Source organism: Tamandua tetradactyla, chromosome 7 (genome assembly GCF_023851605.1).
Source record: "Tamandua tetradactyla isolate mTamTet1 chromosome 7, mTamTet1.pri, whole genome shotgun sequence".
Classification (NCBI taxonomy): domain Eukaryota; kingdom Metazoa; phylum Chordata; class Mammalia; order Pilosa; family Myrmecophagidae; genus Tamandua; species Tamandua tetradactyla.
The window spans coordinates 24,951,014-24,976,630 of NC_135333.1; the positions used below are offsets into that span (position 1 = coordinate 24,951,014).

General features: G+C 39.8%; 1 protein-coding gene and 1 long non-coding RNA gene across 2 annotated transcripts in view; one reads left to right on the forward strand and one right to left on the reverse strand.

The window, feature by feature from the left end:
* SYN3 (synapsin III) overlaps nucleotides 1-25,617 on the reverse strand; it is a 437,285-nt gene that overhangs the window by 366,821 nt on the left and 44,847 nt on the right. Inside the window, exon 3 of the mRNA XM_077168643.1 lies at nucleotides 7,522-7,613. Within this exon, the coding sequence (XP_077024758.1) occupies nucleotides 7,522-7,613 (92 nt within the window). The remainder of the gene's footprint in view (nucleotides 1-7,521; nucleotides 7,614-25,617) is intronic.
* The window catches only part of LOC143690899 (uncharacterized), a 59,944-nt gene continuing 58,233 nt past the window's right edge, over nucleotides 23,907-25,617 (forward strand). The window contains exon 1 of the long non-coding RNA XR_013179254.1: nucleotides 23,907-24,001. This is a non-coding gene — a long non-coding RNA (uncharacterized LOC143690899). The remainder of the gene's footprint in view (nucleotides 24,002-25,617) is intronic.

Here is a 25,617-nt window from a genome sequence, read left to right on the forward strand (position 1 = left end):
TTCAGGATGTCCAGAGGACTCTGAGCGCTGATGTGTGAAATAAAGAGCTAAGGAATAAAGTTCTTTGATGGGATATTTGATAGTTCCCAGGATGGAGGCCGGATAGCTGAGGGCTGATCCTGGCTCAGGACTTGATGTGCTGGGGGGATTTGGACAAACTTCCCCTATATGCTCTGGACCACAGTTTGCCCATGTGTAAAATGGGGACACAGAAAACTTTAAGAAGGCCCGCCTTATTCTGGAATGCCTCGATTTTAAAAAATATCCTCTCCCCGGGACAGGTCCACACATCTCCCTCCAGCTCCAAACATCTTCCCTGGAAACAGTAAGTGTGGGCTGGGTCCTGGGGGAATTTCTGAGAGTCTTTGATGACTTTTTTCATGGTGTTGCATTACTTGTGCTTTCTGGCTCCCTCCCTTCAACCCTCTCTGAGGTCTGACCTTCTAATGAGCAGATGCACATTATTGGCTGCTGTGGTTTGAATGGGTGTCTGTAATTTAAAGCATTGCCTCATGCTGGAAACTGGGAGCAGGGCTTGTGTAATTAGGTGAAAGCCTCATTAACATTTGCCTTCTTGGGTGTTTTTTGTTCTTGGTTTCTACCCTGTCCTGTATTTCAAGTCCCTTCTGCTGTGTGGACATGGCTGCCCTTTTTTTTTTTTTAAATCATTCTATTATGGGGCATGGAATGTCCATGGCCATCCACAAAGCATGAATTTTAACGTACTGTGGAGTGGCCCCTTATCTGCTTTCTAAATTGAATGTGTACCTCTACCAAGTACCTGGAAATCTGGGTTGCATTCAAGCATATCGAGCTGGCCGGAAGCCTGCCTCTGGTTTGAGGGTCTGACAGAAAGCAGAATAAGGGGCGCTATCGATTTAATTGCTGAATTATTCATGATTTAACCAAACTGAGTGCAGTGCAATGCCATTTACAAAGTGCTATCAGACTCTAACCAACCCACAAGCAGGGATTGGGTCTGTTTTGCTCATCACTGATTCTCTACAAGAGTTATTCTGTTTGTGCTCTCCTACCTCCACCCCGTTCTTTCTCTCCTCTTCTCTGTCTTGCTTTAGAGAACAAGAAGACTGAGCCCTGTGGGGCTACATCAACCCAGCTCCCAAGCTGACCTGCCTCTGCTTGGTTTCAGCCAAAGTAAGGCTCCAGCAGGAGCCTGGAGGGCTGCAGGAGGGAGGGATTCTGATATTTCTTTCTAGTTCCCACTGTACTGCATCATCTTGACTTGGAGGTAGCAGAGTTCCTATAACGATGGTTTCTGCTGAGCTGCTGTCCTACCTAATTGTAGATTAAACCTATTAGATTAAGTCTAGCAAATCTATCTCCTCTTTTTGATTCTTTACCCTGAGGCATGACAGTGGCTTCCCATTGTTAGATTACGGGTCCCTCATCATCTCAGGCGTATTCCCCTATTCCCACAAATGCCTCTGTCAGTGGTTCCTTCAGTAAAGCCTCTTTATTTAAGCCATTTTCAGGAAAATTCTGCTTTCAGCCTAGTTCCTGCCTGATACATTCCCAATACCTGGAATGATACCTCATACAGAATAGGTTCCCAATAAATACTTGTTGAATGAATGAATGAACAAACTTTTCATATATAACATCTCAATCTTTACCAAAAAAAAAAAACTATGTAAAATACTATTTTCACCACTCTCTTTTTACAGATAAAGAAACTGAGCTCAGAGAGGTGGATTCTCAGGTCTGAGCAATACATTTCCAGGGACAGAAACACACCCAACCAGCCCCATGGATGATCTTTAGTGATTCTCAGCAGCCTGGAGAGACTTTTGTGTCCTGTTGCTTTCTGTACAGAGGTTGAGTCCATTCAAACCAGCCTGGCGAGGGTGCAACAGGACCAGATGTCATAGAGTACACAGAGGGAAATGCAAGAAAGAAGATGATAAAATCTCAGGATTTAAAGTTACTTAGAAATTTTCTTGGCATAAAATTAGAGACCTGGGTTCAAATCCAAGTTCTGCTACTTTCTACAAGTATGATTTGGGCAAATGATATATTCTTGTGATTCCGTTTCCTCTTCTATAAAATGAGGCTGTAATAATAATAACTGGCAGTTTTTTAGTGATTACCCTAGTCCAGGCACTGCTGAAACATCTACAAATATTAACTCATTCAATCCTCACCACAGCCCTATGAGGAGTTATTATTATTATTATTATTATTATTATTATTATTATTCAAGAGAAGTTGCTGTTCAGGGCACATAGCTGCTCTCACTGTGGCAGATCTGGGATGCTCAGCTTTGTCACTTACTGGCTGGTGACCTTGATTCCGTTACCCAACCTCTTGGTGCTTCAGTCTCCTTATCTATAAAATGGAGATTATAATAGCACATGCCTCCTAGGGTGTTCGAAAGGATAAAAATGATTTGACACATGTTAGTGTTTGGAGCAGTGCCTAGCATGTAGGAAATGCTATAAAGTATTTGTTAAATCAATAGCAATTCATGAATTTATATGTGCAAGTCAAGATGGCCTAAATAAAAAGGGGATTTTTTTGGCTCAAGTTTGGGGATGAATCTGGATCCAGGGACTTGAATAAGGTCATGAGGGCATCCTCTCTCTTTCTCTCTCTCTCTCTCAGTTGTGTTTCCTTTGCCTTGGCTTCACATTCAGCAGATCTTTTCTTTAAGGAGAAAGAGGGGTCACTTTCTAAGAAGCTCCAGGCTCTGTCTTTCCAGTTCAGCAACTGTGGCAGAAATCCTGTCCCTCTCACGCACGAGTTTTAAAAAAAGCCTCATGACTGAGTCTCACGGGCCTGGCTTGGGTGAAATGGATATTCCAATTGACGAGGGTTGATCCTGGGCCATCAATTATGTACTGCATAGACTGCAAGTTGGAGATGGGTTATCCCCAGTGGAAAATGTAAGTATTGCTCCCCAAAGCAGAAGGAATGGCTGCTGGGGAAAACAAACAGTAGTCTTCAGTGTGACCATTCCCTGAAGGTCCTCCACGGAGCCATACTTCAGCAGACCCAGGCATCTCTCATAGTGCACACTTGGGAGTACTTAAGGGCATTTTCAAAGGAACACCTAAGTGTCTTTGAAAGAACGTACTGAACATCAGGTGTATTCTTCAATCCCAGTTGGGAAACCACAGTTAGGGTTTGTTAGGGCCGAATATACCTGGGGAGGATTCTGCTGGCAGCCAACCTGCAGGACACGCTGTGGCGGGCTGGGGCTGCCTGGTGTGGGCGCATTCTCTCACAGGCCTGGCGTGCTGTAACCTGTGGCTTGCCGAAACAAGCTGCCTGTCTGTGTAGCATGTTCCTAAGTCACGGACAGAATTAATCTCAAGAGCCCACAGACTCCTGAACCCGGGACCTGGCTTTATCCGTGCCATCCTTACACTCCCGGAGACTCAAAGGATGGTTTTCCACTAGCAGCACTGGCAGCATCTGGGTGCTTGCTGCAATTCCGGCTGCTCAGGCCGAGGGTGGCAGGACCAGCGGCACTGGCATCATTTATGGACTCTCCAGAAATTCAGAATCTCGGGCCCCGCTGGCAGACCTCACGGATGAAATTCTGCATTTGAACAAGATTCCCAGGAAATCTGTATGCATAATAAAATTGGAGAAGCACTGTCTTCAAAGTCCGCCATTCCTAAATGCTGGAGACTGACTAAGACACATCTGGAACATTTTATAAGTTTATTTTTGTAAACAGTCCTATAAACGCAGGAAGAAGAAGGCATGTTAGGTGTTTGGAACAGCGCCTAGCATGAAGGGAAAAGGTTTGGGGATGTCTATTTCTCAAAAAGCATCCCAGACAATCCTTGCATTCAGGCAGCTATAGGATCCTCAGCCTCTCTGCTCCCGCCCCAGTGCAGGGCCACGGAGAGAGCACTGTGGGGCTCGCCTCTCTGCCTGCCCACTGGAGCCACCCGGGGAACTTTAAAAAATGCCAATACCTGGACCCCATCCTCAGAGATTCCACCATAATTGGGCTCAAAACATCAAAAAACTTCCAGGTGATTCCAATCTGCAAAGTTGAGCTCTAATGGGGTAGATGGTCTTATATAGTCCACAGATTACATATGAAGATCCGGCTCCTTTCTCATACAGGACAGTGAGGCATAAGCACAACGACTACCAAATATGAGCTGCACAGATTCCTACATAATAGCATTTCAGTTTGTTTTTTCTTTTTTAACAGTTCTTATGTGCAAAATGCAGTTGCCATGAGAAGTCACTGAATGTATATATCTATCACCATCCTCAAAACCTCCCTTGATGATGGTGGACTTGCTTATTTTTCTGTATAGTTTTGTCAATTAAATTAAGTGCCATTTAATTAAAGCATTTAGTTCATTTACATTTAGACTATATCAGTGATACTATAAATATCTACCAACTTGTGGAGTACACTTCGGAGGTTGCAGTTCTGGCCAGTGACCATGAGGGGGCGACTCCAGGGGATGCACAGGCATTCACAGCCTTGAAAGGAGAGGTGGGGACTGGGGACGGGCATTTGCTCCCTGGGGTTCCAGCACCGTCTACAGGTTCTGGGCATCCTCTGTGCAGGGGATACACAAGGATATAGGTTGGGGCACAGGAGGGTAGTGAACTGAAGGACACTGGGCGGCCCCCTGGGGAGAGGGTGGCTGAGGATAACCAGAGCGAGGCTCAGGGTAGTGGCTATTTACCAGCTTCTATAGAAAATTTTCAAAATTTTAGCAATCAGTAAGTACTACTGTACCTGCAATTCAGAATTCGCAGCAGCCAAGCTTATATATTTGAATTTAAATTTCCCCTTTTATTTTGTGTTATTTAATCAATACATTTGCTCTTCTCTCTGACAATACAAGGGTCTCAGAACACCTTAACTCCACTTATCCTGGCCCCTTACAAACTTAATGCCATGTATTTTAATTACTCATCATTAAAAAAATTATGAACTTATTATTGTGATTTGCAGAAAAAGTTTATTGACATTTACCACTTTCTTTACTCTTCATGAGCACTACCTTTTTTTTTTTTAAGGATTATTTTCTTTTTTGGCCTAAAGCACAGACTTTAAAATTTACCTTAGAGAGGGTTTTCCCTTTGTCCATAAATGTTTTTATTTTGCGTTCACTCATAAAAGACATTTCCTTGAGGACAGGACTCTAGGTTGGCAAATATTTTATTTCAGCACACTGACGCCAACTGTCAGTCTAACTGCTGCTCCAATGAAAGTAATTTGCCATTTTTCTCTAGCAACTTTTAAGACGTTTTTCTTCAAGTTTCTGTGGGTACACTATTATGCATTGGTATGGGATTCTTTTTATTTATACTGCATAGAGTTTGCAGAGTTTCTGGTTTTGGTGGTTTAGATCATCATTTCTGTAAGATTCTTAGCCATCATTTGTTCAAATACTGCCTCATCTCCATTCTCTATTCCCTTTCTCTTTGACACTGGTTAACTGAATGTTAGACCTTCTCACTGGATCTTACCATCTCTTTTGCATTTTCAATCACTTTCTCTGTGTGTTACATTTGGTAAAATTTTTCAACTCTACATTTCAGTTCATCAGCACTTTTTAGGTTACCTTATATGCTGTTAAACAAACCACATCCAATAAGTTTGGTTATTGTAGTTTTCGTTTGTTTTTTTTTAAACAAAGTTTTGAAAATTTTATTTAAAAATTAAATTTAAACTTTCTAGGGTAATTATGTTTTAAAAAGAAAAACCATAATATTTCTAAACTATTGTTTAGCAATTCTATTTGCTTTTTAAAAAATTGGTGGTGTATTTAAGTTTCCTGTTCTCTACAGATACCCTCAAATGTGATAAAGAATAGATTCTTTTTTTTAGAGAGAGAGAATCTGTACCTCATAAAGCTAATATCTGATGCCTTGGAGGCTCTGTTGCTGTTACTTGTTATTTCTATCTCTTTTAATTCGTGGAGCTGAAGATAACAAGGTATCTGGTTATCTTTGAATATATGCTAACCATTGTACATAAAACTTATTTGCATGATTATTTGAAGCCTAGGATGAAAGTGCCTTCCTCTATACAGGATTGGCTTTTGCTACTGGCAGGTGGCTGGCATCACTACCTGATTGGGAACACCACAGAACAAGTTCAAGGCTTGAGGGTTCCTGGAAGACCTAGGTTATTCAAAGTGTAGTCTAAGCTGCAGTTACTCAGGAGGGCTTGCCCATTTGTAATTTGCATTTGCCCCGAAGGTGTAGCACTTTGCGGGTCTCAGTTTATTGTAAGGAGGGTCTGCCATTTTCCTCCCACATTATACGCCCTGGAAGTTGACTTCTGTCTTTATGGCTCCTTCTGGACTGTAAAAACCAATTTTCAAATTTGCTAGACTTAGCAAATACTGAGGACAAAGGTGGCTTCTGCACACATTTGTCTCTCTGGGTTTCCATTTTAACAACGTTTTCATCCTGGTAATTCTTTACAGTCATGTTATCTCTTTGAAGACTTTTAAGTTGTTATTTTTTATAATCGATTTTTAAGTCGTTTTCAAAGGAAGTTTGGTCCAAATAAGCTAGTCCATCTTGATTAGAAATTGGATGTCATCTGATGCCTTTCTTGACACATAGTAGGTACTTAATAAATGATGGCTTTTTAGTTGAATTATCATAACTTCCCAAACACACTCCATATTTTTGCCTGTCTTCATTTGTAAAGGCTGTTTCTTCCCCTAAAAATACATTCTCACTGTCCATCGTCAACCTCAAGATGTCCACATTCTACTCTTTGACAAGGTTACAATAAATGCCACACGTTTCCCAAGATTTTCCACTTTCCCAAATCTGAATCTTATCTTTTCCATGTGTTAACATTTATAGCACCTCATCTGAATTGTTCCTTGGACACTTAACTAGATGGAAATGAATTTATATACATATTTATGGATTTATTTTTTTTCCTTGTCATTTCTAGCTTTTGAGGAGATCCCTTACTTTCCATCTACCTCCTCATATATTATTAACAGATTTATAAAAACAACATTATATCCAGTACTTTTAGGCTTGATTTACTGGGAGGGATTTTTCTGAACATTTAGTTTGCCGTACTGGTAGAAAAAGAAGACAGAATTCAGTACATTCTAATAAACTCTTACATTTGTACAGCACTTTAGAGAATAGGGTGCTCATCATACATAACTTTATGTACATTTCAGTAAGCTCTGACTTCAGTGTTTCTGAAGGGTGAGGAAGACTACCAATATGCCAGAAAAGAGCCACAAAGCCAAAAATGGAAACCAAGTCTTTTTCTCCAAGCTCAGGGCTCATTCAAGGACATTCAAGGTCATTCAAGGACACCACAGTTGCAGCTCCATATTATCTGTGCCATTAGTCATTCCTATCACAGCAACATGTGGAACTTTTGGAAAGTGGATATTCTGTATGTGAAAGGACATGGAAGGCACCTCTGTGGTGTAGGAGTCAGCTTGCAGGCAGTAGGGACAGAATTGGCCCTGCAAGGCAGTCCCTTCACATCACTCCAATGAAGGTTTTCCATATATCAGTCCTCCTTACCTCGCAACCTTGGTTCCATTTCTCATGACTTGCATGTCCACCATACAGCCCCCAGTGACATAAGCAGCTAGGTTCAATTCTGAGAATTCAGCCTGAAGGATAAAGCAAACCAAGAAAGGATTCATCAAATACTAGTAATGATAACTGCTCATTTTTATTGTGCATGTACATGTGCCAAATACACATTTAAACCATATCTCAAATTTAGGAAGTTGCTAATATTATTATCTCCCATTTTGAAAAATGAGGAAACTGAAGCACAGAGAGGTACAGAAACATATCCAACGTTACATAATCCATAAAAGATAAAGCTGTAACTGAAATCTATATGTCTCTGATTCAGTGTCTATGCTTTGTACCACTACTAATTCTTGCCTCCCCAAAGCAGGAAGAAGCAACTCTAGCTCCACGACTACAAGATATGGAATGATGCTCCTTACAATATTTTGCTTAGATTTCTTCAACTTTATCCTGTGCAGTGGAATGGCATCACAACTACTTGATTAAATACGTCTGGCAATGGACCCCACCTCAATATTCCCCGTTACACAAGTTTACAATAGAAGCACCATGTGTGTGCTCTTATATACTGTTCCCCTGGTCATGGTTGATGAGGTAGTCACCTGGCTTAGGGAAGACGAATTAGATGCCCTCACTGAGAACTTGAAACTGGAACTGAGAGGTTCATGGTTTCTTTATGGGTGGCTGGATATTAATGCACACACCCGGGTGCTATTGGGCACCATGCTTTCTGCCCTGTGGCTCGGGAAAGCTTAAAGAGCCGTAGTGCAGAGAGAAAGATAAAGAAGAATGTCACAGTCACCAAGAGAGGAGCAGAGGCAAGAGATGGGGACTTCCCCTAATGTTTATGTGCCAGCTACAATCCTGCCCTTGATGCTGAGATGCTCTGTATCCTTATAACAAGTTCATCTATTTGTTTGTTAATTTGTTTAAGCAAGTTTTAGAGACCCTGTTGCTTGCAACCAGGGTCCTACAGAACATATCCCTCCTACCAGATTATATACTTACTGGGTGTGCTGGTTTGAAAGGATTTATGTACCCTAGAAAAGTCTTTTTTTTTTTTTTTAATAAAAGGAGCATCAGAAACAAGGTTTTCACAATCACACAGTCACATTGTGACAGCTATATCATTATTCAATCATCCTCGAGAAACATGGCTACTGGGACACAGCTCTACATTTTCAGGCAGTTCCCTCCAGCCTCTCCGTTACAACTTGAATAACAAGATGATCTGTACTTAATGCATAAGAATAATCTCCAGGACAACCTCTCGACTCTGTTTGGAATCTCTCCGCCATTGACACTTTGCCTCATTTCACTCTTCCCCCTTTTGATGGAGAAGGTTTTCTCAATTCCTTGTTGCTGAGTCTCAGCTCATTCTAGGTTTTTTCTCAATCCCTTGATGCTGAGTCCCAGCTCATTCTAGGATTTCTGTCCCACATTTGCCAGGAAGGTCCACACCCCTGGGAGTCATGTCCCATGTAGACAGGGGGAGGGTGGTGAGTTTGCTTGTCGTGTTGGCTGGGGAGAGAAGCCACATCTGAGAAACAAAAGAGGCTCTCTTGAGGGTGACTCTTAGGCCTAAATTTTAAGTAGACTTGACCTATCCTTTGTGGGGTTAAGTTTCATATGAACAAACCCCAAGACTGAGGGCTCAGTCTATAGCTTTGGTTGTCCACACTGCTTGTAAGAATATCAAGAATTCAACTTGGGAAAGTTGCATTTCTCCCTGTTTTAATCCTAATTAATCTTCTGAGAGCAATCATTTCTTTTAATCCCTATTCAATAATGTAGGTTGGAAACTTGATTAGGTTATCTCCACAGAGATACGGTGCACCCACTTGTGGGTAATAACTTTTCATTAAAGGGAGATGTGACTCCACCCATTGCACATGGGTCTTGATTAGTTTACTGCAATCCTTTAAAAGAGAAAGCATTTTGGAGAAAGCTTCAGAATGATGAGATTCTGAGACAGCAGAGCCACGACAGGGTGACAAGAATGATGAGAGCCAGAGCCCATGCAAACAGAGACCTTTGGAGATGAATTAGGAATATGCCCCCTGGAAAGCTTCATGAAACAGGAAGCCTGGAGGGAAAGCAAGGCGACACCACCATGTTCGCCTCGTGACTTTCCAGTTGAGATAGAAACGCTGAACTTCATAGGTCTTCTTGAACCAAGGTATCTTTCCCTGATGCTGGAGATTGGACATTTTTATAGACTTGCTTAATTGGAGCATTTTCTCAGCCCTAGAACTGTAAACTAGCGATGTATTAAATTCCTTTTCTTAAAAATGCCATTCTGTTTCTGGTATATCTCATTTTGGCCGCTAGCAAACTAGAACATTGGGGATAGAGGCTCTGTGTTAAAACCATCTTAGAAAGTGCATAACACCAAACTATACCTTATACACAGTAGATGCCAATAAGTATCTCCTGGATACAATGAGTAAAAATAACTGCTTAGAATGCTTGGCCCTGTGAATTCATTTACTCTTCACAATTTTCCAGATAAAGAAAAGTGAGGCAAAGGGAGATTAAACAACTTGTGCAATATAATACAGTAAGTAGCAGAGTCAGGATTCAAACCCAGGCAGGCTGGCACCAGCTGAATGAGTCATTCAGTAGATAATATCTGGGAATTTTAAGGGCCTAAATATAACCCATTTAAAGAGAAAAGCAAGTTTTCATTGAAGGGAAATATTATTTCATGATAGATTTAAACTTATTCCCTTGGAATCACTTAACAGGAATTTTAATCAAAGACCTAGTCATTTCCCTTGATGGCATTAAAAAAACCCAGAGTAGTGCTTATGCAAGTTCTCTAATTAGTAACCTCATTGTGTTGTGGATATGTGTGAGGAATCGAACCCTGTTAATGAGGCCAGGTTAGCACATAGTGGTAATGATCTAGTTAAGTAAGTCTAATGCTTTAAATATTGTCCCACGATGTTTAAGATACTTCACAAAGAAAAATTAGGAAGAAAAGTTGCCACGGGTGTGTGTGGAAGAAATGAAAGTTAGAATAAAGCAGCAAAAACCAGGATAGCTGGACAGCAAGTATATGAAGAAAGGGATTAAATCAGAATCTTGGAATGTGGATGTCCTGACTCTTAAGGCATCAAATCTCCAAGGATATTCCTGTTGCCCAAATGGAAAAAAACAAAGAAATCTAGGTAACAAACACACTCAGCCTTGGATATACAAGTTGGAAGTTCATCTTGCTCAGATCTGGGTGTCTAACATTATTTCCCATCATTGTTTATGAATAATTACAAGAGATAAATACCTGACTCACAGGGTAGCAAGTCTCTGTTGGACCAAGCATGGAAAGTTGGGGTAAGAAGGAGGGTAGGACACCCTTGTATTTAACTTTATAAAAATTCAGCACAGTGGAAATGAACACAGAGGTATCCAAGCTACTTCTTCAAAACAGCACGATGGCCTTCCTGGCAGAATCTTAAAGAGCAGGCATAACTGAAAAGCCTCAGAGCTCTCACACTGTCATATAACATCCATGCACCCATATGCACACACACACACAAAGTAACATATCATCTGATCACCCACATTGTAGAACACCATCATTAGAATCCCTTAGATTTCTTCTTAACTTAATCTTCTGATCCCCAAAATATTTTGGTCTCAACTACTTTCATTGTAATGTCTTAAATGCTACATGTTAGGCATTGTGGTATGAATAAATGAGTACTCCATGAGACCACATTCAAACGTGAATTATTCAATAGACTAGCTGATGAGCTTGGTCAAGCTACTCACTGTCTTGACTCTCACTTTTGATATCACTAAAATGGAGTTAATAATATTTATCTTTAAAATTATTTTTTGATGACAATTCAAGAGAATGTATATGAGAAATCTAGCAGAAGGATGGGACATAGAAGGAGTTTCTTTGTACATAATTGTTATTATTTTAAGTATTTCACTGTCTTAATAATAGTGAAACAAATGTATCAAAAATGGTATAACTAGAAAATTAGCAACCACTTCAAGTATTTACAACATAGTTTATGAATATATTGAGAAGGTGGGGCAAGATGGTGGCATAGTGAGGTGTAGACTTTAGTTTGTCTTCCAGAGCAGTTAGTAAATAGCAGATACCCAGGAACTGTATGGAACAACTGCTGGGGGACACATCATACACTAGTCTGGAATGGCTAAGAGCCCACACAGAACTGAAAGTTTCTGAAGCCTTGAGGACCAGAGCCCCATCTCCATGGATACAACAGGCTGGTTCCCCAAGGGGAAAGGTAACAGACTTCACTAGTAGCAAGGAATTGGCTCAACCAAGCTCCAACTGTGGAATGAATTAACAAAATCTGACTGCTGAAAACAGGCCCTGAGCACAGATAAATCTGGAGTAAGGACTTAAGGAATGAGGAGTCCCCCCTCCTCCACCTCAGCAGAGAGGGGGCAGGGATGGTGAAAAAAAAAAAAAAACATGAAACAAGAGGCTTTTTTAGTTGGACAGAACAAAATATACTGGAAAAGGGTTGGCCCTCAGTTAGAAGGACATATAGAGCCTGAGGACACGCACGTATTAACTCTAAGTCTTGATTGACAAATCTGAGGTGCTAGGGTCCTGCTCTGAAAAGGCTTTTTTTTTTTTAACTTCTTAACAACTCATTAGATCATTAGATAGAAATGCTAGCACTCTCAGGCTCCAGCATTGCCCCAGGCAAGGGTAGAATTAAGGAATGTCTGAGAGACAAAGTAACTAGGCAGGTAAATGAGGTTAATTCCCTAAAGGGTATATCTTTCCCAAGAAAAGGGGATGGGACCCAGCTCAAGTGGAGGCCCTCCTTCAGGGGACTCAGTCCCCAGGGGCTGGAAAACAAGAGCAACGGAAACCCATCCTCTACCTCACCTCTGTCTCAACCACACAACTGGCAGGGAGAGACTGCTGAAATTAAAGGCACTGCATCACTTTATGCTGGTGGGAAGCTGTGGGCAGACAAGTGCCACATGCTGGGCAGGATAGGAAAAGTACAGAGTCTAGAGGCTTCATAAGAAAGTCTGACAATCTCCTGGGTCTCACTGTCATGGAAACTTGATACTGGCTACTCTCTCCTCCTTAGAAATGGGCCTGTCTGGTCTGGGAAAATCTGACTAGGTTCAATCATATCTGAAGAGACCCTCCTCCTCAAAAAAAAAAAAAAAAAAAAAAGATTCCACATAGGCAGGGCAAGAAATAGAAAAACAAGAGCTGAAAAATTCTGATCACGTAAACAAAACCTATGCTAGAAATCTAGAATAAGTTGAACTAAATGCTAAAAGACAGATAGAGAACAAAGCCATCCAACAAGAAAATGCTAGGTAAAAGAGTGAAAACATCCATAACTGATTAAGGAAATCAAATGCCTAGAGCCACCAAAAAATAATGAGTCATACCAGGAAAATTGAAGAAATGGCCCAAAGGAACAAACCAATATTTTGAATAGATAAAGGAATTGAAACAGTCAACTCAGGATGTTCAAACAGACATGCAAAAGCTAGTGAAAAACAAAATCAACAAATTAAGGAAAATACAGCAAAAAAAAAAATAATAAAGGTTATAAAGACATTGAATGAATAAAAACAGCTCAAAAGTTTGAAAAAACAAATACCAGAATTTATGGGAAGGCACATCACAATAGTAGAGATAAAAAAAAAAAAAACAATGGAGTCCTACAACAATAGTTTAAAGAGGCAGAAGAAAGGATTAGTAATTAGAGGATAGGACATCTGAAATCCTACACACAAAAGAAAAGATAGGGAAAAGAATGGAAAAATATGAGCCGGATCTCAGAGAACTGAATGATAAGATGAAGTGCATGAATATACATGTTATGGATGTCCTAGAAGGAAAAGTAGAAAGACTAATGGAGGAAATAATCATTGAAAATTTCCCAGGCCTTATGAAAGACATAAAATTACAGATCCAAGAAGTGCAGTATACTCCAAATAGAATAGATACAAGTCTATACTGAACAAACCTGTCCTTAAAAAACAAGGGAAAGATTAAAATATTTTCAGACCAACAGTCATAGAGAGAATTTGTGACCAAGAGATTGATTCTGCAAGAAACAGTAAAGGGATCACTGCAGGCAGATAGGAAAAGACAGGAGAGAGAGGTCAGGAGAAGAGTGCAGAAATGAAGAATATCAGTAGAGGTAAAAAGAGAAAAAAATTAGATAAGTCATATAAAATCCAAAAGACAAAATGGTAGAAGAAAGTATTGTCCTTACTGTAATAGCATTGAATGTTAATGGATCAAGCTCCCCAATCAAAAGACATAGACTAAAAAAAAGGACATAGACTGGCAAAATGGATTAAAAAGCAGGACTCATCACTTATATGCTATCTACAAAAGACTCACTTTAGACCCAGGGACAAAAAAAGATTGAAAGTGAAACATTGGAAAAAGAAATTTCACATAAACAACAACCAGAAAAGAGCAGGGGTAGCTATACTAAGATCCAACAAATTAGACTACAAATGTAAAACAATAAAAAGAGACAAAGAAGGACACTACATATTAATAAAAGAAACAATTCAACAAGAAGACATAACAATCATAAATATTTATACACCAAGCATGAATGCTCCCAAATACATGTGGCCAACAGTGACAACACTGAAGGGAGAAGTAGACACCTCTATCATGATAGTTGGAGACTTCAATTACATGTTCTCATCAATGGATAGAACATTTAGGCAGAGGATCAATAAAGAAGCAGATAATTTGAATAATATTATAAATGATTAGACTTAGACATTTACAAACTATTACAATGCACAACAGCAGGATAAACATTTTTCTCAAGTGTGCATGGATCATGCTTGAGTATAGACCATATTCTGGGTCACAAAGCAAGTTTCAATAAATTAAAAAGACTGAAATTATGCAAAACACTTTCTTGGATCATAATGGAATGAAGTTGGAAATCAATAACAGGCAGTGGGCCAGAAAAGTCACAAATATTACAACACACTCTTAAACAACCAGTGGGTCAAGGAAGAAATTACAAGAGAGAACAGTAAATATCTTGAGGCAAATGAAAATGAAAACAAAATGTATCAAAATTTATGGGATGCAGCCAAGGCAGAGCTGAGAAGGAAATTTATTGCCATAAATGCCTATATTAAAAAATAAGAAAGAACAAAATTCGGGGAACTAACTGTTCACCTGGAAGAACTAGAGGTAGAACAGCAAACTAACCATAAAGAAAACAAAAGGAAAGAAGAACAATGATTAGGCAGAAAAAAATGAAATTGAGAATATGAAAACAATGGAGAAAACCAACAAAACCAGAAGTTAGTTCTTTGAGAAAATCGATAAAATCAAAAGACCCTTAGCTAGGTTGACAAGAAAAGAGAGAGAATGCAAATAAATAAAATGAGAAATAGAAAAGTGGGCATAACTACTGATCCCACAGAAATAAAGGAGGTAATGAGAGGATACTATGAACGACTATGTGCTAATAAACTAGACAATGTAGAAGAACTAGACAACTTCCCAGAAAGGCATGAACAACCAACATAGACTTGAGAAGAAACAGATGACCTCAACAAACAATCACAAGTAAAAAGATTTAATCAGTCATCAGAAAGCTCCCCAAAAAAGAAACTCCAGGACCAGATGGCTTCACATGTGAATTCTACCAAGCATTCAAGAAAGAATTAGTACCAACCTGTTCATACTCTTCAAAAAAACTGAAGGGAAGGAAAACTATATAACTCATTCTATGAAACGAACGTCACCTTAAAACCAAAGCCAGACAAAGATACTGCAAGAAAAAAGAATGATAAATTGTTATCTTTAATGAAATAGATGCAAAAATTCTCAGCAAAATACTTGCAAATTGAATTCAGCACATTAAAAGAATTATCCACCATCACCAAGTGAGATTTATTTATACAAGGCTGGCTCAACACAAGAAAATCAGTGAATGTAATACATCATATCAATAAGCCAAAGTGGAAAAACCACATAATCATCTTGATTGATGCAAAAAAAGTATTTTGACAAATTTAACAACCTTTCTTGGTGAAAATACTTCAAAGAATAGGAATAGAAGGGAACTTCCTCAACATGATGAAGGGAATATATGAGATACTCACAGCTGACATCATACTCAACATGGAAGAATGAAAACTTTCCCTCTAAGATCAGAACAAGGATGCCCATTGTCACCACTGCTGTTCAACACTGTTCTGGAGGTTCTAGCCAGAGCGATCGGACAAGAAAAAGAAATAAAAGACATCCAAATTCTAAAGGAAGAAGTAAAACTCTCACTTTTTGCACATGGCATGATACTATATGTTGAAAATCCTGAGAAATTTATAGCAAAGCTACTAGAGGTAATACATTAGTACAACAAAGTGGCAGAGCACAAGATCAACATCCCCAAATCAGTCGTATTTCTATAAACTAGTGAAGAACAATCTGAGGAGGATATAAAATAAAAATTCCATTTACAGTAACAATCAAATGAATAAAATATTTGAAATAAATTTACCTAAGGGCATAAAAGACCTAGACATAGAAAATGACAAGAAATTGCAGAAAGAAATCATGGAAGACCTAAATAAATGGTAGGGCATATCATATTCATGGATTGGAAGACTAGATGTAGTTAAGATATCAATTCTACCCAAATTGACTTATAGATTTAGTGCAATACCAATTAAAATCCCATAAACTTAATTTGCAGAAATAGGAAAACAAATAAACAAATTTATTTAGAAGGACATGCTGCCCTGAATAGCTAAATATATCTTGAGAAAAAAAAGGAAGAAAGAAGTCTCGCACTACCTGACTTTAAAGCATATTATGAAGCTACAGTCGTTAAAACCACTGGATACTGGCACAAAGATATATATACTGACCAATGAAATCATTTTGAGTGTTCAGAAATAGACGCTCTTATCTATGGACAATTGATCTTTGACAAGGCAGTCAAGCCAAGCCACCTGGGACAGAGAAGCCTCTACAATAAACAGTGCTTGGAGAACGGGATGTTCATAAGCAAAAGAATGAAAAGGATCTATATCTCACATCCTATACAAAAACGAACTCAAAAAGGAACAAAGACCTAAACATTAGAGTTAAAATCATAAAATTTTAGAAGAAAATGTAGGGAAATACCTTATAAACTTGTGATAGGAGGTGGTTTCCTACATCTTACATCCAAGGCATGAGCAAGGAAAAAAGAAATAGATAAATGGGAGAGCCACAAAATTAAACACTTATGTGCATCAAAGAACTTTGTCATGAAAATAAAAAGGAATGGGAGAGGGTGGGCCACGGTGGCTCAGTGGCAGAGTTCTTGCCTGCCATGCTGGAGACCCGAGTTCGGTTCCCAGTGCCTGCCCATGTAAAAAGACATGCAAAAAACCCCAGTAAAGAGCTACCTATTTAAGAACCTAGAAAAAGAACAATCACAACAACGACCAAAACTCAAAGCAAGGAGAAGAAAGGAAATAACACAGATGAGAGCAGAAATCAATGAAACTGAAAACAGAACATCAGTGAAACAAAGAGCTGTTTTTTTGAAAAGATCAATAAAATTAAAATAAAATCTTTTTTAAAAAAAGGCATGGGAGGCAATTTGGAAACCATATGTCAAGTAAGGGGTTAACATCTAGAATATATAAGGAGATTCTACAACTCAACCACAAAAAGACAAACAATCCAATTAAAAAATGGGCAAATACCATGAACAGACACTTTTCAGAAGAGGAAATACAAATGGCTAAAAGGTATATGAAAAGATGCTCAATTTTACTGGCTATTAGGGAAATGCCAATCAAAACCACAAGGAGATATCATCTCACACCCACTAAAAAGGTCACTATCAAAAAAACAGAATGAGAAGTGCTGGAGAGGATGTAGAGAAAGAAGCACACTTATCCACCATTGGTAAGAGTATAAAATGGTGCAACCACTCTAGAAAGTGGTTTGGCATTTCCTCAGGAAGTTAAGTATATAACTGCCATATGGTCCAGCAATCCCATTACTAGGTATATATTCAGAGGAACTGAAGGCAAGGACACAAATGGACATTTGCACACCAATGCTTCTAGCAGCATTATTTACAATTGGCAAGAGATGGAAACAGCCCAAATGTCCATCAGCAGATGAGTGGCTAAACAAGCTGTGGTATATACATACAATGGAATATTACACAGCTGTAAAACAGAATAAAGTCATGAAGCATGTAACAACGTGGATGGAACCTGAGGACCTTATGCTGAGTGAGATTAGCCAGAAACAAAAGGACAAATTCTGTATGATCTCACTGATATGACCTAACATTCATGAGTGAACTTTGAGAGTTAAAGAATACAGTTATCAAGAGAAAGAAAGAAGGGAAAGATTAGGCATTCGGTGCTGAAGGAGTACAGAATGTGCAACAGGACTGATTGTAAAAATTCAGAAATGGATAGCACAATACTATCTGATGATAGCAAAATAATATAAGTACTCTGAATGAAGCTGAATGTGAGTATGGTTGAGGGAGAAGGCCTGGGGGCAAATATGATACTAGAGGAAAGATAAAGGATGAAGACTGAGATGGCATAATTTATGAATGTGTTGAGTAGACAACGGTGATGATTAAATGTACAACTGTAAGAATGTTTTCACGTGAGGGAGAACAAATGAATGTCAACATTGCAAGGTGTTGAAAATGGGATGGTATACAGGAAAAATACAATCAATGCAAGCTAGCGTCCATAGTTAACAGTAACATTGTAATAAGGCATTACACAAAAACCAAATGTCAGTAAGCAGGGCGGGGTGGAGGGACTATGGGGGAGTGGTATGGGATTCTTTGCAGAAGAAAAGAAAATGTTTTCATCTAGATTGTGGTGGCAAAAGCATGGCTATGTGATTATACTAGGAACCATTGTTTTTTTGTTTGTTTGTTTTTGTTTTTGTTTTACTTAGGTTGGATTGTATGATGTGTGAATAAAACTGTCTAAAAATGAACAGAGAGAAACAAGTGCTAGAGAAAAGGTGGAGAAAGAGATGTACCTATTCATTGGTAGGGAAGCTGAGAGGTGCAGCCCCTCTGGAGGGCAGTGTGGTAGTTCCACAGGAGGCTAGGGGTGGGGTTACCAAATGATCCTATAACCCCATTGCTAGGTATATATCTGGAGGGACTGTGTTTGGGGACATTCGCAATGGATGGAGGTGGCCTAAGTGTACAGACTGATGGATGGAAGGGGGAACTGTGGTATATACATACAATGGACTACTGAGCAGCTCTAAGAAGGGATGAAGTTGTGAGGCATGCAACTAGATGAATGAAGCTTGAGGACAGTATGTTGAACGATATCAGAAACCAAAAAACAAATATCATGCCTCACTTATATGGATTAACTCTAATATACAAACTTGGAGAATTGAAGTTGAAGGCATGGATTATCAGGCTGGGGCCTATTATGAAGGGTCTTAGATTGTAAACTCTTACAGCAGTTACATCTATTCCAGAGTTGTAACTGTTACTTCCAAATTTTGAGATACTTAGCTATTTGTGTATAACCAGGTTATTTTCTGAAACTTTGGGTATTTATGTGACACCTGAGAATCAGAGTTAGTGCTCTGAACTTATGAAAGTCAACATTACCCCATACAGCAACTCTTTAAAAAATTGAAAAAGTAATCAGGCTTCAACTAGAGATATGAATGAAGCTGATTTGGATAGGACCAAGGTAAATCAGAATACAGGGTAAAGGATGATATCATCCATATTTTAAAACTTCAACTTCTGTGTAAGACTACAGATGTTTATTTGGTACAAAATTTATATTTTGGGTAGCACATTATCTAATTTAACTTGAATGGTCAGTTTATTCAAACCATAATTACGTGGAATCTTGAACACAGCATGAGATCTTGTTGGTTTGTACAGATTAGTGTGATGTCTTGATACATCCCAGAGTAATTTGGGCAGAGAGTAAAAATGTATTTGCAAAGTCCCTTTGAAGGGCTGGGGAGAAAGAAGGAAATATTCCATTTCCCCATCAGGGGAACTCCTGATAGTCTCACAAGCATTGAGGACAACCAATTCACTTAGGCTGAACCCTCGATCTTGGGGTTTAGCTTTATGGAACTTATTTCTGCAAAGGATAAGCTAAGCCTACTTATAATCATGCCTAAAAGTCACTCCCAGAGAATCTCTTTTGGTGCTCAGAGGACTCTCTCTCTCTAAGTCAACTCAGTAGGTGAACTCACTGCCCTCCCCACCACGTGGGACATGACTCACAGGGGTGTAAATCACCCCAGCAATGTGGGACCTGACTCCCAGGGATGAACCAGGACCCAGCATTTTGGGATTGAGAAAGCCTTCTTGGCCCAAATGAGGAAGCGAGAAATGAGACAAAATAAAGTCAGTGGCTGAGACATTTCAAACTGAGACAAGAGGTTATCCTAGAGGTTATTCTTATGCATTATATAGATATCCCTTTTCAGTTTATGGTGTATTGAAGTGGCTAGAGAGAAGCACCTGAAACTATTGAACTGTATTCTTGATTCTCCTATTCAAGAATCAAGGAGAGTCCTCAATTCTTGAAGATGACTGTATAACTATATAGACTTCATAATGTGACCATGTGATTATGAAAACATTGTGACTGATGCCCCCTTTCTCCAGGGTATAGACAGATGAGTAAAAAAGTAAGGACAAAAAATAAATAAATATCGGGGAGGGATAAAAGGTAAAAAAAAAAATTGGGTAGATTGAAATACTAGTGGTCTATGAGAGGAAGGGCTAAGGGGTACGGGATGTGTGAGTTTTTTCTTCTTTCTTTTTATTTCTTTTCCTGGAGTGATGCAAATCTTCTAAAACTGATCATGGTGATGAATACACAACTAGGTGATAATATTGTGAGCCATTGATTGTGTCCTTTGATTGGACTGTACATGTGTGAAGATATCGCAATAAAAATGTTTTTTAAAAATGAAAAAATGCATTGAGTTTTAAAATCTAAAGAAGAGTTTTCTGCTAATGTCTACCATGAAATAAAAAGGAATAAATTTATTTATACTCTTATCCTAAACAGCTAGAAAACCAGACAAAAGGCAGTGCAGGACTATGATCCCTGCAAACAAGAAATATATGAAATTATCTCTATGTTTACTTTTGTTTAATGCCCGGAGACAATTTCCAGGCTGCAGAACAACGAGGGAGGATGCAAAGTTCAGCGGTCTCACTTAGTTGAGGAGTCAGATATTAAAGTTCAGAGAGGCCAAGGTGGCTAGAATTTGAAGCACAAAGTATTGGAAAAGATGGGGTTGCACCAGAAATACTCCTAAAAAGAATCTGAAAATCTGTGGCTGAGTGTTGATCTGTGCATCCAAGAGAGGAAACTACTCAAGGTCAGGAAAGAGCCATCAGAAAACAGTAGGCTGAACATCCCAAGAACACGCACAGGGCTGGGAATAGTTCCTGTTCTCACCAGCCAAAAGGTAAAGTCCTTGTAACATGGGCAGGGTGAGGCGGGACATGCGGAGGACGCTCAAAACATAATAGTGAGACTAAACTAGCCCTGGACTGAAGTGAACTCTGGATCTAGAGTGGCAAACTCATACTGGCTTTCTTTGCACTTTCTCTGTTTTAAAATGTAAAAATTCCTATCTCCCACAAACCCCCTCAGCCCCAGTTTTAAGTACAAGTCCCATGTTCTGGGAACCTCTTTAGTCCTGGGCATTCTGGGGGTTATTGATCACTTTATTTATATCTGCCCTAAAATTTAAAAAAAGATGCCTACAAGCAAGTCTTGAACGGCTCAAGCTTCTATCAAGCAATTTAATTGCATGCCAGAATAAAATACAACATTATTTAGAGGAATATTAAAAAAAAAACTGGCACAGTGTAAAATTTATGGCTATCAATCATAAATTACCAGGAATACAAAGAAACAGGAAAATGTGACCCAAAATAAAGAGAAAATCAATCAATAGGGCCATATCTAGAAATGAATGAGATGATGGAAAGAGCAGAAATGGCGGTTAAAACAATCACAAATATGTTTCAAGATTCTGTGTGTGTGTGTGGGGTAGATATCTGGCTTATAAGTTTATAGACTATTAGTCTGGATACCATTAAGGACAAATATGTTTTTACAACATCGAACATACATGGAGCTCCTTATATTTTGCTAGTCTTGTTAAAACCAGCTGCAGGAGGTTTTAAACATTGATGACAATGGCTTCACCTGTGATACATGAACGTGCTGGATTATTTGAAGTTTCCTGTCTGCTTACAACTTTCATTAAACATGTACATGGAATAATTATGGAACAATGGAAAGGGGATTGGCCTTGAAGTCTGGGGGACCAAGATCGAAACCTTGGGTCTGACATTAACTCGGGGCATCACCTTAGGGAAACCCCACATTTCCTCTCAACTTTAATTTCCTCATCTTTAAAATTGGAGTTATTAATCAATTGAATCAATTATCTCCCTTTCACCTTCTATATTTGTCTTTCTCAATCAGTGGTCCCCAGCTATCATCAAAGGAGAAGATCAGTTATCACAGCTCACCTTATAAGATAGGCATGCCAATAATGATATTTTTATTAGAAAGCCATTTGCTGGTTTATACTCAGCTTCTAGCACATAGTACGTATTTAAAAATATGTGTTGAATCAAGAATCTTTCTCTTTTTTTTTTCTTTTTGCATATGAGCACTCGCTCTCTTAAACTATCCATTGCCAGATGCCCTGTAACATAACAGTGAGGAGGTGTATCCAGGCAGAGAGCAGCAGAAAGACACAATCTAAATCTGTAGGAACAAAAAACACAGGTGAGAGCACAAGGCTTTTGGGTCAATGCAATGGTGAGATGTATCTACTAGTTGGGGTATAGGGTACATAGAGGAGTATACTAGAAGTCAGAGGTAGAAAGATGGGCCCGAGACAAGTTCATAAGGGCTGTAAATTCTCAGTGAAGGAACATGAATGTCACTCTTTAGTTAAGCAGGCTTCTGTAGCACACGTAACAAACTACCACACATTTATTTGTATCATTTTTTTCTGTAGGCTGCAACTCTGGGTTGGCATGGTTGACTTTTATGCTCCAAGTTTCAACAAGGCTGAAATCAAGGTGCTGGCCCGCTGGGCTTTTACTGGGGAGGGGCTCTGGGAAGAACACAGTTCCAAGTTCATTCATGCAGTTGGATTCAGTTCTTTAGGGCTGTGGGATGGGAGTCCCTGCTTCCGTGCTGGCAGCCAGTCAGGAGCCCCTCTCAGAACCGCAGGGTCACCTGAATTCCTGTTGGCATTGCACCCTCCATGCTCAAACCAGCAACGGTGCACTGAGTGTTCCTTGGGCTTCAAATCTCTCTCACTTCCCCTTCTGCCACATTTCTTCTGCCTCCAACTGTAGAAAAGTTCTCTGTTTTTAAGGGCCTGTGTGATCAGAATGGACTCACCCAGAAAATCCAGGATACCCTCCCTCCCTTAAAGTCTGTAATTTTAATTATATCTATAATGTCCCTTTTGCCATGTGAAGTAACATTCATGGATGCCAGGGATTAGGGCAGAAACGTCTTTGGGTGGTCATTCTGCCTCGCTCACATAGGCAACTTGGTAACTCTAAGGGCTGCAGAGGAAAAGAGTGATTAGATATTAAACAACAAATATCTGTGGAGCATTTATTAAATTCTAAGCTCTGTTACAGGGGCCGGATATGGCTGAAATAACATGCACTAACAAAATTTCTTCTACTACCCCTTAGATCAGAAGGGTATAAAAGCACCTGTTTACAATTAAACTCATATCCCGTTCCAAGAACTCACACACGTGCACGCATGCACACACGCACACACGCACAAGGAAATAGAGATGGAATGCATTCAAATTCCTGTAGCTTCTCTGGCTGCATTTCCACTGGCACCTGGCAAGTATCTGATGCCAAGCAGATACTATTACTGAGAGCATGGGGCATTCATGTTTAGTTAATAATAACTGCATTTGTGATGATAATAATGTTGATGAGGGAATGGAAAATGGGGGTTGCAATCATTATTATGATAATAAAGTTGAAGGATGCTGTTAGGCCAACAGGTCAGTGGGAAAGAAACTGAAATTGGGATTTGGGATTAGATGACTGACTGGAATGTATACAAGAATCCAAGAATGTGTGGGAATATGAAGGTACCAGCTATCAGCCTTGACCGTGAAGCCTGACTGAAGGTGGATTTCGACACAAAGAGATGTTGTACAGAGTTCCTGAGGAAGGCAAGATGCTGGCAGACAGATTGTTCAGGAATCCAAGGGTGGTTGATAAGATACGAAAATTCCTGTCAGTTAGTCAAGACCGATCTGGTACAGCTTGTACTCTAAAACCCTTAGAGTGATTTCCACGGCCATGGGCACTAGATATATTTTGCAAGAGGAGAGAGAAAGAAAAAGACACAGACAGACAGACATGGACTGAATTTATAGAAGGTGGGTAACTTCCAAAAATTCTCCTAATGCTAGAACAACTTCTGACCTTCTGCCCTGTATTCTAACCTTCCTTACTATACCTCATAGAGATTAATCTATTAATCAAGACATTACAATGCTACATTTCCATGAGCGTGCTTGCTGTACCACGTGACTATTTGATAAGTGACATCCACAGGTGAGATTTGGGCTCAGGGGCAGGTGTCTGCACTGCTTAGGTCTACAGCCTAAACTGGGGGGATTCAACCCAGTGTTAGCAGAGAACCTTGTACTGGGAGATAGTGGGCTGAGATCAGCTAACACTTAATGGTTCTTTGATTCTTGTGTGCTATTCCTCCTTGTGTTTTCGGCTGACTTAGGAACCTGGAATTGGGGCAGTGGTGGTGATTGCCAAGGTAGGATTAAGGTATTTCTGAGTCCTCTCTAGCCAGCTATCACCAAAATTCCACCTTAATCCCTAACAGATTGATAGGATTGCTTTTGTGAATGAAATTGTGTCATTGATACATTTCTTTAAAAACATCAGGATTCTGAATGTGTTATGATTCTCATAGTTCTCACATAGCCAAAGAGACTCATTAAAAGGATCAATGACAACAATAAATAGTGATAAACATCAAAAATTCAAGCCGTACATAGCTTTTAAGGTCCTACATAATTTAGCCCCCTGACTAACTCCTTGACATTGCCTCTTACCATCCACCACCACCCCCAGTTCCAGCTCACTCTGCCAACACCCACACTGCCAGCTTCCACGGTTCAAACACACTGAGTGAGCTCTGGCCTCCAGCTCCCCAGCCTTCAAAGCGTTTCCCTGAGATAGCTATAGGAAGGCTTCCCCACTCCACTCATAGCCCTGCTCAATGCTGCCCCCAGAGGCCCCTCTCTGCAAAACACCCTACAGTACTCTCCACCTTGTTTCCTTGCTTAATTTTGTCCCATAGCACTTGCCCCCAATATCAGGCATAAATACTTATGCCCATTTCAATTAAATTCTTAATTGTCATCTTTCACTAGGATAGAAGCTCTGGGAGTTAAGGATTTTCATTTACTGCTCTATCCCAGCATTAGCATGGTGCCTGGTACACAGCAGCAGGTTTGAATATCATTGAATGAATGATTGACTGCTCTGCAAACATTCATTTTCAAATATTCATTTGACTGTCAAAGAAGAGACTCAGGGTGGCAGAGACAACATGACATATCAACTGGGACCCAAATGCAGGCCTGTCTGGTTCCCAGGCTAACAGCCTCTACCGAGCCCCAAGTAGTGCTCAGACACTTGGGGTGACTTTCGTTCAGATGCAAAGAGTTGGGTCCTTGGGCTTTGCTTGGTAGCCTAACTCTTCTGCTTTCCATGTCTTCTCCATGTCGGTTTGCAACATTTGTCAGCAAACCCCACAGGCCCCTGCCCCCTCATTCACCACTCTGCTTCTTCAAACTGACCCACTGCTGGCAGATTCTTGGCCGGTGGCCCAAGGCCTGCAGTCAGCAAGAACTGCTTCCTGTTGTTTTCCCGTCTCAGGCTGTATTTTTAGCTCTGAGGGCACAGTGAACTTGGTCACTTCCTTGCCTGGCATCTTGGGGCTGAGGTATTTTCAACTGGTTCAGACTCA